This window comes from Heliconius melpomene, chromosome 7 (genome assembly GCF_056956725.1).
Source record: "Heliconius melpomene rosina isolate 202511_hmr_F chromosome 7, ASM5695672v1, whole genome shotgun sequence".
Lineage (NCBI taxonomy): Eukaryota > Metazoa > Arthropoda > Insecta > Lepidoptera > Nymphalidae > Heliconius > Heliconius melpomene.
In genome coordinates, this window is record NC_140395.1 from 9,679,777 (window position 1) to 9,694,141 (window position 14,365).

The 14,365-nt window shown below is 33.4% G+C and overlaps 3 protein-coding genes across 4 annotated transcripts; all 3 read right to left on the reverse strand.

Annotated features, from left to right (window-relative positions):
- Positions 1 to 175: 175 nt before the first annotated feature.
- On the reverse strand, positions 176 to 1,850 carry Polr3H (RNA polymerase III subunit H). The gene is made up of 4 exons (XM_085188375.1): positions 1,222 to 1,850; positions 813 to 996; positions 584 to 724; positions 176 to 399 (listed from the first exon to the last, which is right to left on the reverse strand). The coding sequence occupies exons 1-4, from the start codon at positions 1,330 to 1,332 to the stop codon at positions 194 to 196; spliced, it is 642 nt and encodes a 213-aa protein (XP_085044501.1). The 5' UTR covers positions 1,333 to 1,850; the 3' UTR covers positions 176 to 193.
- A 301-nt stretch (positions 1,851 to 2,151) lies between these two features.
- On the reverse strand, positions 2,152 to 8,580 carry LOC146537783 (ecto-NOX disulfide-thiol exchanger 2-like). 2 transcript variants are annotated; one of them, XM_085188374.1, is made up of 11 exons: positions 8,387 to 8,580; positions 8,154 to 8,199; positions 7,951 to 8,088; positions 7,233 to 7,843; positions 6,773 to 6,997; positions 6,105 to 6,288; positions 5,133 to 5,239; positions 4,437 to 4,559; positions 4,157 to 4,300; positions 3,934 to 4,080; positions 2,152 to 3,860 (listed from the first exon to the last, which is right to left on the reverse strand). In XM_085188374.1, exons 3-11 carry the CDS (start codon positions 8,060 to 8,062, stop codon positions 3,669 to 3,671), a joined length of 1,845 nt encoding a protein of 614 aa, XP_085044500.1. In that variant the 5' UTR covers positions 8,063 to 8,088; positions 8,154 to 8,199; positions 8,387 to 8,580; the 3' UTR covers positions 2,152 to 3,668. The 2 variants fall into 2 exon arrangements, with proteins under 2 accessions (XP_085044500.1, XP_085044499.1); XM_085188373.1 differs by lacking the exon at positions 8,154 to 8,199.
- A 337-nt stretch (positions 8,581 to 8,917) lies between these two features.
- Positions 8,918 to 13,920, reverse strand: Dnai2 (dynein, axonemal, intermediate chain 2). The gene is made up of 11 exons (XM_085188674.1): positions 13,706 to 13,920; positions 13,457 to 13,604; positions 13,111 to 13,366; positions 12,779 to 12,888; positions 12,544 to 12,695; positions 11,957 to 12,091; positions 11,505 to 11,586; positions 10,950 to 11,128; positions 10,171 to 10,303; positions 9,608 to 9,712; positions 8,918 to 9,420 (listed from the first exon to the last, which is right to left on the reverse strand). The coding sequence occupies exons 1-11, from the start codon at positions 13,918 to 13,920 to the stop codon at positions 9,211 to 9,213; spliced, it is 1,725 nt and encodes a 574-aa protein (XP_085044800.1). The 3' UTR covers positions 8,918 to 9,210.
- Positions 13,921 to 14,365: the final 445 nt, after the last annotated feature.

Genomic DNA, 14,365 nt, shown 5'->3' on the forward strand with positions numbered 1-14,365 from the left:
ACTCTGCCAATGAATTCACAGTTAGAAACATTAGTTCTGTGCCTTACACATGCAAATGCTCTAGCCAATTCTGCTATATGTCCTTATTATGGTACATGAAATTTCTGATAAACTTTTACAACTTATTTCTGAAGTTAGCATACTTTTGACAGATTATTAAGCCAAATAAAATGTGTTTTGGTTGTTTTAAATTTTATTCATTATTATCTTCATCATTTTCTCCATCCTCTTCTTGATCAGGAGTTTCCCACCAAGTTAAAAGACCAAGGCCAGGTTCATTAATACCGCCGATAAGTCTGTATGGTGCAATAGTTTGTACTGGGCAATCAGTTCCAGGAGGCCCACTAGGTAAACTTTCTTCAAATGTTTCACTTGTAACTCGAAATCTTATTGATTCACCTTAAAATACAAAAACATATTCAAAAATCTAATAATAAAAACTGTTTCACCATTATACTAGAATACAACTAAAAAAACAACCAAATTAAAGTAAAATTTCTAGCTATGTCTTCTTACCAGAAGGAAGGAAAGTAAACAACACAATTGTTTAGTTATATGTTGTGGCACTGTGACAGTTAATTACCTGAGTCCATAAACAAGTCATGCTTTTCTCCATCTTCTTTAGGATACTCCCAAACCCAAGCTTGATCTGTTTCATCAAATCTAGAAGGATGCTGTAGTGCATTGACTGGTATCAAAACATCATCAAAGAAACCCATTGTCACTAAAATAAATTTATCGAAAAAAAACCTCATCAAAAACAAATCTAGTTTGTTGTTCAAGATAATATTTAAAGTATATATTATTCTTACCATGCACTCCTTCTCTACTGCAACTTCTAATTTTTCCTATGAGAATTTCTTCTACTAGTGGTCTGAAAACTATATACCTAAATTTTACTTCTGTATGTGAAGAGCCATCGCCAGGAAATATATATGAGTGGCCTATGTGAGTAATGTCAAATAGAGCTATACATAAACCTACATTTAAGACTACCTAAAACAGAGTTAGTTAAAATTATTATAATATAAAACACAACTACAAAAGTTAAAGGAGAAAAAAAACAACATTTATTGTTCATTATTACCAATTTTTTAATGAATACAAATGTTAACTATTATTATTTAAAATATAACGCTAATATAAAACTAGTAAACAACGTATGGCATAGTATGTTGTTTATATTATGTATTAAAATTAGGTTATTTTTATACTGAATACCTTGTTAGCAAGTTTTCTATTTAATAATGTTGTAATAGAATCAGTTAAACTTTGGTGGAAATATTCAGGTGTAACTCTTATCACATCTTTCATTTCTGATAATACAAACATTTTTAATAAAATCAAATATAGTAAATTTTCAAAATAAAACTACATTGCCGCGTTTGTTATCACTCTCCATTCAAGATTCCATTTCCCTTGTATCAGTATTCAATTGTCAATTTCACTATTCAATTCGTACTCGGTAGTATTTGACAGTTGACATGGACAAACGTGACAGACAAAGACAAATAGTTAATGCATAAAATGTATGATGCAATGTACTGTAAAATTAAATGGGGTAGATAGAAATGGTTTTAAGATTAAAGTTGCATTTTTACAATGCTCCCGACGTTAAATTTAAAACTATCTATTTTAAAATATGAGTTAATAGAGGTTGTACACAAGCACATAGCCAGTTGTGAGTTTATACTCATTATATATTATAAAATGCAAAAATATATGTAATTCCTATTTAGACAGTAGGCTGGCATGATATATCTGTATTCTGTTCAGGTTTGACAAGCATCTAAACGAATTATAAAGTACAATTTAAATTCTAAAATAATAGTTTTAATTTACTGATGTTTTATATTGACAAAAATTATACATGCTGCAAATAAATTATTTTATTAGATATTTCTTTTGTTTGTGTTATTTGTAGGCATGACAGGTATAAAACATTAAATATCGACTTTACTTTTATATGTTAATTGTTTACATTTGATACTATTCTTATCTAAAATCATTTAATATTAATGCTTATGAATGTCTACTTTTTATTTTAATATATCAGACTTCAATTACGTAGGATATTATTATATATTACGTTATTACGTTGGAGTAGGAATAGCATCATTGCCAAGACTAAAGGACATAAATGAAGGGATACGTCTATTGCATATAATTTATTCTATCATATCACGTATGCCAATAATACCGTAGAATATTCTAGTAAACGACATTATCAGAAAAGTATTTATATCCTGTAATTCACTAATGCCCTTGCCTATTACAGTTATTAAATTCTTTTCTAACATAAAATAAAGATAAACATCCTATCCCGACTTGAGGTAATAAATTATGTTTCATGACAAAGACAAAATGCTCCGAAAAAGAACGGAGTGTCTTAAAACGGTCAAGTGCAAGTGGGATTCACCCACCGAGGGTCTCGCACCAAGACCCGTGAGGGCGAAAGACACAAAAAAAACTAAAAACTAAGATAAATATCTATAGCCCTACGATATAGTCAGTTGTTACAATAATTTCACTTATAGATAGTATCTTACAATCTATTTCGGATATGCTAATCTCTAATTGACTACAACAAAAATGGTCATACCCCCACATGAGATTAACACCAAATGTATTATTGCTTTTCTTATCCTAATACTATAGTGTATCAAGTTTCCTTAGAATCGACAATATTAATGAAAATGGTCTTATTAAATTACTTTCTCAACAAAATATAACCTATATACTTAGCTCTGCAATTTACAAATATTAAATAAAGAAATAAGTATTTGCATGGTTATATCGTACATAGCCCTTGGACTGTATACTCAACAGATCATATTTGAAATTTGGATAAACGTGCGTTAGTATTAATGTTTCGCCTACCATATTTGACAAAGGGCTGTGTATATAGAAAGGGCCATCAAGAGCCCTAGTCAATAGGCCTAGACCGAACCCAGCAAAGCAGTCCTTCGTTACAAACAGTGTAAGCATGCCGCGGTCAGAGTCTAACAGGAGACGCCCTTGCGACACCGTGTTCTCTTTTGTTGGTACCTTCCACGGTAACCAAGCCAAGGTCAGAGCAAAGCCCGGTGACGCGGCAGTTTAAATTAGGGCCAACAGCATACCGCTCATTCGATAATATTATGTGACTTTAGGCTCTCTCTACCTCTTAGTGTCTTAAATACTTATGCAATTATATAAAAATTATTAATTGGTAAGACATATTATGTGACAGTATATTATATGTCGAAGTTTATAACGATTAAAATCTCATAAGTTAACATAATATGGAGTATAAATATAATATATACTAAAGTTTAAATTATTTTTATTACATACTAGTTATAAATAAATAGCTTTTATATTTAATATACATAAGTGTGGACAATGTTACTTATGAGTTAAAACTCAAAGTAATTTTTTAATTGTTTTAATAACGTTAGTTATGCTTGCGACTTCCTCGGCGTGAGAAAGTAAATTTGAAAAATTCGGTAAAATTATGGTTTGTCCCATTACTATTAGTACGCCATTACAGATTTGAAGTTTGCCAAAACATAGCCCTTGCTATTTTTACTTCTTTTGTATCTAAATAACAACACAGTCACAAACATCTTGCACTGTAAACTTCTCATGATAATACAAATTCTTGAATATTATCTTCTGAATCTAATTTATTTGGAGCAACCCTGGAAGGCAGCGAATGTCCAGCGCGTTTCTATGTTGGCACCAACACCACTGGTGGAGCGCTGGAACACGTCCTCGTGCTTCTGGAGCACGTGGTGTATGGAGGCCTGCGACGTGGAGGGGAACAGAGCTCGCACGTACGACACCACATAGTCAAGGCTCGCGCCCTGCGGGTGCACCTGCGGGGAACGTGTTAACGTTACTATAACGTACTATTGCGACTCTATCGACATGGAATGGGCCACTGCGTACCTGCAGAAACGCGGCCATGACACCGATGAGCTTGGCCTCCCCGCATTTGGCGTCGACCTGCTCCTGAAGGGGGTCTGCCGTGGAATCCACGTCGTCGGGCAGAGGCGGCGGCGGTGGCGGCTTCATCAGCGGCGAGGGGAGGGGTGGCTGCAATAACGATTGATACTCATTAAAGTAATTATGTCCCAACACCTGTTACCTGTCCCAATGCAAGTACACTCACGTTCTTCTCCATAGCTCCCTGCAGGGCTTGCCGCGCTATGAACTGAGCTTTGAACTTGTCCATGTCCTTCTGGGCGTCCGCCTTTATGACGTCCACTTCGTTCTTGTAAGCCTCTAATTGGAACCTCAGACTTTCATTTTCTCTCTAAATATGTTAAAAGCGATTGAATGAATTAATTTATTATACAATACAATATTGTCAATGGAAATAAATAAAGAGAAAAATAAAGAAGACGAAATGAAATTGTAGAATGGTCTTTTTAGGTAACTATGAAACTAACCTTCAACTCTTGCATGTCTTCATTATTATTGTCAACAGTACTAGTGCGATTATTGAAACCATTCAAGTCCATGTCATCTCCAAAGAATTTTTCATTAAATTCCTCTTTCAAAGTGTTAAACTCCTAAAAAAGAAATAATATTATAGGATATTTTTTAACACAATATGCAGACTTAAATGTAAATATTAAAATGAAATAATTATTAGGCATACATCATTTCATTCTTATATGAATTTTCTAATCTTTATGATATAGTAAGTAAAATACTTGCATCAGTTAAATTTACTAAAATATAAATATACAAACAGTATGTATGTCCATATAAAACTATTACCAACTTTTACCTGCAATGGCTGCCTTCTAAGCTATTTCTGAAATATACTTAACTGTTGTGGCTTGTTAACTATTTATTTACCTTCATTTACCTAATATGTATTTTTTTTTATTATTAAAGAAAACACATAAAAAATAATTACGTGCCAGAAATAATAATAAAAACGACATAAAGCACCTTGTTTCTTTACAGTCAGACAGATGGAGAATGATAAGTTGTTAACAATGCTCAGTGTAGGTCCTGCCAGAGTGGAAGAATGGGTTCTGACTACTGTCAGAGATAGAGTACGAGTCAAGCGCGGTGCACAGTTAACAAGTCAGCATCCTCGCGGGTCGTGATCCTATAGTGCCAAGGCTAGTCACCTGCGTCATTTTCTGCCAGGTCTCGATGTTCTTGCGCTGCGGCTTAGTAAAGTGGTCCCACACACGCTGGTGGGTAGCCGCGTTAAACACTTTCGCCACCTGTTCGACTGAGGTTCACAAAGATTACGTTTAGAGGTCAGGCCGAGCCCGGACATACCGTCGTACAACGTGGCTGCCCAGCTTCTAGGGGGTACGACACTGTGGACTGCCGAGCCACGATCCGAGCTACGTCGAGGTGCATTGCTCTCGTAAACATTTATTAAGACACACTTAATGTATCAAACGAAAGAACCAATTTGTACACAAGAAATGTTTACGAAAGTGAATGCCAGTGTGTCATCACACCCAGAGATGTCCCTTAATGCAACGACAAGTACAATATACAATGAAAATAAATTAAATAATAATCAATATGAAGGCCACTAATAAATACTTGTCAGAGCATTACAACTTACAAGTTCCTCCCAGTGTTACCAAATGGGGACGTCATGAACTAAACCAGACACGAAGACTGCTAGACGTAGATTACTATTAGAGAATGCAAATGTTGGAGAACATATGTGTCAACAAATAAGCAAATGCCTGTTACTTATTAGACAAATAGTTGTTAATGGAAGCGTATAATTTTCTGTCACTGTTACAATAATTACTCCAAAATATTTTACATTTGTTTTAACAGTGTCTTATTCAATATTATCGCTCTTGTATTTTTTTCTGTAAGTTTTGTATCAAATTTTGATAACACACAAATTTTGAAGTAATGGAAGTTAGAACCATAAAAGACCGTCCCGACTTCCATTATATGACAAAAGTCAGTTTGAGATAACTTCTTACCTTGGAGTTTATTAATACAACACAAAGTCATTATAGCTGTTCCAATTTAGACTGAAACTTGACTGACCAGCCCAATTTTCACTCTTTGTGAAAGTTGGATATAATTTAATATTTATAAACACTAACTCTAGTACTTACGTTGTTCAATTATGCTCTGGATGTGTGTTTTGACTTTCTCCTTGCATTCCTGCAATTCTTCCTCAGATTGCATCTTCTCATTAAAAAGTCGACGAATGTGTGAGTTCGTCGCTTGTATCATTGAATAAAATTGATTGGAGTTCTTTTTTGAGCAATCTCCTCTCTCTAGCCACGAAATTAATGTCTGTAGGAAAAAATATGTACATTTTTTGTTAGATACAGACATTATTTTGTTATTAGATAGTAATTAGTATAGTGCAATCAGTTAAGTAAGGGGTTATCAATACATTCCCCATTGTGAAAGTCTTCTTGTACAGTAAAAGTGTATCAGGATACTGAGTTTACCGCATCTGGTATAGGTTTCATTTTTAGTCACTTTATAATCATTGGTACAGTATGTTGTTGAAGCAACTTGTTGGGATGATTTTAAAGGTGTTTTTGTGGTTATTTCCAGTAGTTACCATAGATATATTTAAGAGTCCATGTAATTGCTTAACTTGCATAAATTTTGGATACTTCAAGATTGGAGCTCCGTTTCATCGAGTATTCCAAATATTTCCATGGAGTGCTTGGAAGTTTTTTTAGTTTTCTATACTTTCTTTCTTGTGTGTTACATAAATAAACGAAAAAAAAAATAGTGTTTAAAACATGGAAAACAAAATACATACAGGAAGTGTGGTCGGGAAATGTTCTTCACTTTTAATTTTCTCAGCTAGTTGGACTATAGCTGCGTTGGAGAACGGCTGTACACGAAGAGGTGAGGGTGATCTGCGGAAGTTTGTATTATGGGTTGCCATGGCCTCTTGTTGCGCTGATAATTGTTGCATTTGCTGCTGTTGAACTCGTAATGCTTGTCGTTGCCGTCTTTCATACTCATTTTGATCATCGCGACTCTGGAAAAAACCAAACAACTCTCTGTAGAAAGAAACAATGTTAGCATATCGGTTAGAACATAATCTGAACAAGTCAGTTTATTAAGTGTTCTAGTAAACTGACTCAATTACTTATCAAGCATTGCTAATAGTAGAATACAGAAATTTATAAATAGTTATATAGAATTTTGAAACATTTAAGCAAGTATTTAACATTTTAGCAAGTAACAACAAAGTTAAATAAAATCAATATTACCAATGCATAGTCAACATGAAGCCAGCCATTGGTTTCAGCATCATCTTCATTGTCTTTGTCCTCTTTATCTTTAACTGTGATCTTGATCCTGTATCCAGAAATGGACATGGCAGCATCTACACAACTTTCTCTGTCAAATCTTATATGACAGAAGTTTTTCTTTGAGAGTCTTAAAATTTGAATTCTTCCATATCGCTCAAAAATTTCCCTAACTGTACTCTCTCTTATCTTATCTGGTAACCCTCCCACAAAAATAGTTCGGCAACCTGGAGGCCTTGCTCTGCATGGTGGTGAAGGAGTTCCTGGTGGTGGTGGGAAAAGTTTACTGTGTTTCAATATGATTTCTTTTTTGTCTTGTTGTGATTCACTTCCAATATTTGGAAAGATTCCCATCATGGGCTCCATCATAACACCTCCCATCATTCCCATGTCCATGGGTGGGCCTGCAGGTGCCATTGGTTGAGCCATAGATGCCATATCCATGGGTGGCTGAGGCATCATTTCCATTCCTGGGCCTGGCATCATATCTATTCCCGCTGGTTGCATTATACCTCCTCCCATTATATGATTTGGCATCATCATGTTAAACATTCCTGGCATCATCATGTTTCCTATAAAATAATGACTATGATAACTACAACAAGTACTTAGATGATAGATGTTATTTACTAACAGGTTAATTATTCATTATAAAAGGGCTTCACTGTATATACTGCACCTTGAGGATAAATATTTGGCATCATCATAGGATTTATTACATTTTGGATGTTGCTAGGAGTTTTTTGTTCAACATTTTTGCTATCTCTTCTACGGCCATTATCTCCTCTCATGGGTGACCTGGATCTATCTTTTCTACCTAGTTATTTGCAAAAAATATATATATTTGTCCAACAATAATAAAAAGTATTTCATTATACATACAATATCAGCTCCGTTTGCTTCTAAAGTCAAGGCAATAGTGCCATTCCTACAAAGTTTAAAATGACAAGCCTTTGTTGAAAATTAAACCCTGATGTATAATTACACATTAATTCTAATTAAAAATTTTATTAATGTAAAAATATAAACTTCTTATACATTCATAAGCATAAATATTGAATAATTTTAGAATGAAATTATATTAAATGTAAACATATAAAAGTGGAAATTTATACCTGTCATGCTTTCATAAACTAACACAGTCAGAAACCAACGAAAAATCAAAGAACTGAATTTATTTATAGCATGTACAAAAACATATTTTGTTAACAATCTAAAAATAAAAACACCGCTTTAATTATTATAAAAGTAAAATTATGATTGTAGTTTTAGATATTTAGATTGCTCGTACTAGGGATGCCGATTTGAAATCGATTAATCGAAGAATGGATTTTTGAGTTTACAAGAATCGATTTGCTAAGTCGATAAGGTAGTACTGATTCGTTACTTACAATTGAATATTAACATATGATGTAATCGAGTGAGAGCCCAGGGTCCTAGACCTAGTCCTATATAATTGTAACAAAGCTGAAATTTTGGGGATTAATAGTCTAACATATAAGTAGTTTGCGCCTTTAGTTGGTGCTACCTCGAAATTTCAGCTTTGCGAAAATGACGTAGGACCCTGGACGGTCGGAGACGGATAGTAGCCCTGGGATCTTGGGTTATAAAGTATTCAAGATTGAAGTACGCAAATGAAAGCATGTAGTTTTTTTATTAAAGTATATCTAGCTTAATATAAACATAACGTGGTGTCTTGTACAGTACATATCATTAGGATTTTTCAATTTATTTTTATTGAAAATTCGTCTCTGATTAATGACTATTGTTATTAATAGTCTTAATCTACCGCTGTAGCTCTCATAATATATTGTCAGATCAAATTTTTATTAGCATTATAAAATTATTTGATATTTAAAAATTAAGTAGCATCACTGATGTTATTTGGACAATTATAATTTTTAAATACTATAATAGTCCAAATAACATCTTTAGATATTTATTGCGTTTGTTGGCTTTTCTGCAGCGCTTGTAAATCTCGGACTGTTTGCAAATACTCGGCAGTGGCTTCTTCCAAGTCTTTATCGCTGAGTATCGCTTCTCCTTCAGTGGGTTGCGTGCCTCCGTCGCGGTCTTGTCGCATCTTCAGCCTGAGTTCCCGCATTCGCGCTTCTAGAATGCGTTCCCGTTTGTTCTCTCGTTCTAGTATCTAATCAATATACATTCTTTAGTATAATATTACTATTTTAAATTCATCAATCAAACATAAAATTTTAAAAAGTTGTTAGCTACTTTTCAACTTTATTCAGTACCGAAGCCAGAGTAAATGTCAAGTAACTACAATAAAAAAAATCTTATATATATTTTATAATTATCATTATTTTTTTTGTATTTACATGAGTCAAAAGTTGCTTATCGTTTTTATCTGCAGTCCCAAGGTTTTGCGACAACTCCGCCAAGTATATAGTGCCTTTGCTGCTTCCGCATGCCACCAACAGGCCCTTACGAAAAAGTGATTAAACTTTACTACTCTTTGATATTTATATTTTTTATAATTAATTCAAGCATAGTATTTAAACGAAACAAAGAAACGACAGAATGCAAGATGCAATCGAAACATATTAGAATAAGTGAATGAAGTGGCATATCTGACAGAAATAAGTAGAGAAATTAGTAGAGAGAGAAGATAAAAAATGGATGTAATTTTAATGATCTTCTTACTTTTTAAATTACATTATATTATAATTAATTTATAATGTTGGATAAATATTTTAACAATGGAAAGATTTAAAGGTATCCGCTTCGAAAATATACTTTTATCGAGCTATGCATAATTTTTTATAAGAGCTTTCGAAAAGACGGCAGGACCGAATTCGAATCTTGTTATGTTAAAATTTTTATATGGAATTTTTGTATTACTAATATTTATTATTTTTTCATTCGTATGGCAATATCATACCGCTTCATGTGGTCGTAATCGTAGTAGCGGTTCGTCGCATAGCTGAGCAGTAACTATGGGCGCGCTGCGTCTTCTTAATAAGTCCCAGCAAGAAAGACAGCCGTCCCACTGAGTTACTAGCATAAGAGAGAACCTGGTTGCATGGTGATAAAAATTGTTAATAGTATATGATTATATTAGTTATTATATTAAATGATAAAGTAGGTAATGTATGTAGAAATATTAGTAAGCGATCGATCAATGATAAAATTGTTACTGATTCCTTCTATTAATAAAGTACGAGAATAAAAGTCACGAGTGTTGATTGTTAGAATTGATTGCGTCACGTTTATAGAACTTGCAATAAACAATGTAATTGATTTATCGTCAATTTCTAAATTTACCTATTTTGTACAATAAACGACGTATTTATTATTAGAGGATAATTTTGGGATAAAATAGAGTACTAGTATCTATGTAAATTATAAATATATAACATATATTTTTATAATTTTAGATACTAGCAACCCATACGCGGCTTCGCCGGCTTAAACTTGTTGTAGCCAAATTATACAAAAGCTTTGCATCAATTCTAGATTATAATATGATTATTGTGATTATATTAGAGTTATTTCATTCTGATGTTTAAGCTATAGGTTAAAAGGCTTGTAAAGTAGCATCTAAATCTGTTAAGTAGTTTTTGCATAAAAGTGGAAGAAACGTTCATTCTCACAAACTTTCACATTTAAAATATTACCATTACTAGGATAGATTATAATTAGATAGATACATATACAGACCTAATAGGATTCCAGGCACCGTCAGTAAGCTTAGTTCGGTGTGGATACGTCCAAAGTATGGAGGATTCTCGGCAATCTTCACTCCACACTCGAGCTGTCCAATCTCCGACTGTCAAGAAGTTTTTCAGAAATGTTGGATTCCTTTGCAAAGCGTACACTGGACCTAAATGTGCTTCGTACTAAAAGAGAAGAAAAATATCCCAAAAAATAAGCATCTAGTATTTATTTGTTTGTTACAGTTGATTTTTTTTTTCATATTTGGTGTAAACCCCTTAATTAAGTTATATACATCTACATAGTAGATATAGCATAATATAAAATTGATTAAATAGGGGTTTTCCTGAATATTATTTTTTACATTATTCCGGTCGATTTTGGTCACAATGACCACTTCTACGTAATACTCCTTTTGAGACTATAAATACAAGAACCTACTATAAATGTCCTAATTAATTAACTACATACAAAGTGAATAAATTACAAGGTAATGTCAAAATATTTTTTGTCGATATGTATGCATAATATATAATATTAATAGTTGCTTTAGGTACTCACTCTTGAAGGTAATTTTTCTAAAGGAGTTTTGCCCTTTCGATTTCCTCCTATCACTAAACCTGTCTCTGTACCAACCATGAATCTAGAAGACAAAATTGTATGTATGATATTTAGATATATCTACCTATATATTTTTAAATCGATATTTTAGCATTATTAGGAACTAAATTAAAAATCGAATAATTCGTTTAAGTGTAACGCTTCACGCTGTAACCCTCACATATCAGGGTAGGCAGAGGGAATCTGGGATCCTAGTACTAAGACACTTCCAATCCCATATAATTTTGGAGATTCACGCGGCGGAACTCAACGCCACGTTTCATCTCGTTAGCAGAGCGAGGATGAAAATATTAATAAATTAATTTCCTCGAGTGAGAATCGAACCTACAACCTGTCCTTCATTTTTAATTTAACTATATTACACATATATTTAACAATTTATCACAATTTACCTTGTAGGTATCGTTGGTTCATATTCAAGAGCAGATATACCTAGAGCATTCTCAACACTTTGAGTATCGTTGTTAGATTTTACCGGATCTATTATCATCATGTCACTTGGTTCGTTCATATTTCTTACATCCCACCTATAAAAGTTAATAACTAATTTTTATTGTTATCATTAAAAGTGGCAAAATGCCTTTAATCTATATATATAAAATCGAAAGGTCACTCACTCATCACGAAATCTCTGAAACTACATGTGCTAGGAATCTAAAATTTTGCATAGGAGTTACTTATAGGACGTAGGTGCTCGCTAAGACGGGAATTTGCAATATTCGACTTCTAAGGGGTTGTTTTTGGGGAGGAAAGTTTGTATGAAACTTCATTACTACAAATGCTAAGTCTCAAATTTTGCATAGACGTCACTAGGACGTAGTCATGGAGACAAAAATTAATAATAACATAGTTCACGCGGGTGCAACCGCGAGCGGGTCGCTAGTTTATTTATAATGGCCTTTGCCTAGCAAATAGCAAGTAAGAAAAATAATCAGATTTTATCAGTGACAAAGTATGTACTTTATATGACTACTTGTACCATTTAACAACACCATCAGGTGAAGATGAAAAGAATTCAGTGCCAGTTTTTGAATTTATAAACATAACATTTCGTACGAGATCTCTGTGCGCCACGTGTGGAGGCGACAATGCTACCGCGTCTCCACCTTTGCGCATATCCCAACATCCTACCTTGAAATAAATATATTTTTACTGCGTATGTTTATGTAAAATTATATTGTTTTTAAGTCTCTAAGATCATATTTATATCTTACTTGTCCGTTCATTAAACCTCCAACCAAAATATGTTGATCTCTAGGATTATATTGTAAGTCAAGTAACGGTTGTGGAGGAGATATCGTTAATTCTGGTGCATTAGCATTTTCTGAAATTTTTAAAGTGCGTTTCTATAGTAATTTAATATTTTTATAGAGATAGCCAATAGTTTAGTACTAATTATTTCATTTGGGAGGGTTTAGGCTTAAAAGATAGGCAGAGAGAACCTACACTTGTTTTGCTAACAAGGATTAGAATTCATAGCAATTGGAATCGATCAGTCAAATCTCTACTGCGGCTCAATGCCATAATTCTTTACACAATACTTTACCAATATCCCAAATATATGAAGGCTGAATACTTCTAGTATTTCTCATATAATTTACATCAGCGTGAGCGCAAGCTAGTCTCGCCCCATCTGCTTGCCACGACAGGGAACGGATAGGACGTCTCCCTGAACCGGGCTCTCTGTAGACATTGACTGTGTGGCAACTACTTTTTTCTACGGGTGGGATTGACGACAATTCAGAATAATAAATTTGGTACATATCCACTGCGTTGTTTTGTAGAATATTATGTTCCATACCCTGTATGTTTTAATGAAGATATTGTAATTAAATGATAGATATATCAATTGGGTATAATATAAAATATTATTTACAATAAGAGTCTCTCACATGTCCCAAGTGCATAACTGCATGTATATAAGCATCATCTTTTTCAATCTTTCGTCGATATCTTTGTGTGGCTTCTGGATCATTTGTATTTATGTCCTTTGGCCAACCACCTTCTACGTGATTTACTCCGGAACAGGTATACTCAGCTCTACAATAATATTACAATTGTTACTAAACTATACTAAGTAATACAACAATACATAAACTATACCAAGTTTATTTATCAATATTGTAATAAAAAAGACTTACCTTACAGAATTCACCCAATGCTCGGACATAGTACCTGAATTCTGTATTCCAACATTTACGGGATTTCTTAGAATATAATTTTTATACATAGCTGGGTTGGGCGGTATGTTAACAGTTAACTCTGGACCATGATTTTCAAAAAGAGGCTGCCTACCGAATTGTTTCCGTTTCTTAGTATATTCATAAATCAATTCAGTTCTATCCGGCTTTTCCATTTTCACGTTCTTGCGAAACCTTTCGCCTTGTTTACGTTACTCTGATATTAGTTTGATCGATAACAGAGTCCCCTACTTGGTACGTTACTTACGTACATTATATATACTTACGTATATTACATACATACAATTTTGATGATTACATTTTATATAATACTTACTTTTAAACGAGTATATTTACTCACATAACTTAGGTACATTCTATATTTACCTATACAGGGTGGAATTGTCAGCACCACTTTAAATGAAACCACAGTTTTAACTACTCTATAAAACCCTAATATAATTCGGAAAACAAATAATTCCCAAAAATGAAAAAGTTATTTTTTCAAACAAAATAAATAATAAAATTATAGTTTTAAAATAAAACGCTTTAACTTTACAAATGTAAAGTATAACATAGGCACGCACACAGCTGTCAAATCGGAAACGTCGCACACGTATG

Bases quoted from the DNA above. Each gene is read 5' to 3' on its own strand.
- Polr3H (XM_085188375.1), bottom strand. From the start codon at position 1,332: ATGTTTGTATTATCAGAAATGAAAGATGTGATAAGAGTTACACCTGAA. The intron at 997-1,221 runs GTATTCAGTATA...ACTCTGTTTTAG, and splicing joins ATAGAAAACTTGCTAACAAG to GTAGTCTTAAATGTAGGTTT. The intron at 400-583 runs GTAATTAACTGT...TTGTATTTTAAG, and splicing joins TGACTTGTTTATGGACTCAG to GTGAATCAATAAGATTTCGA.
- Dnai2 (XM_085188674.1), bottom strand. From the start codon at position 13,920: ATGGAAAAGCCGGATAGAACTGAATTGATTTATGAATATACTAAGAAA. The intron at 13,367-13,456 runs GTGAGAGACTCT...TAAAACATACAG, and splicing joins CAGTTATGCACTTGGGACAT to GGTATGGAACATAATATTCT. The intron at 10,304-10,949 runs GTCTGTATATGT...CCATGCAACCAG, and splicing joins GGTGCCTGGAATCCTATTAG to GTTCTCTCTTATGCTAGTAA.
- LOC146537783 (XM_085188373.1), bottom strand. The intron at 6,998-7,232 runs GTAATATTGATT...GGTTTTTTCCAG, and splicing joins TTCATGTTGACTATGCATTG to AGTCGCGATGATCAAAATGA. The intron at 6,289-6,772 runs GTATGTATTTTG...TTTTTCCTACAG, and splicing joins ATTTCCCGACCACACTTCCT to ACATTAATTTCGTGGCTAGA.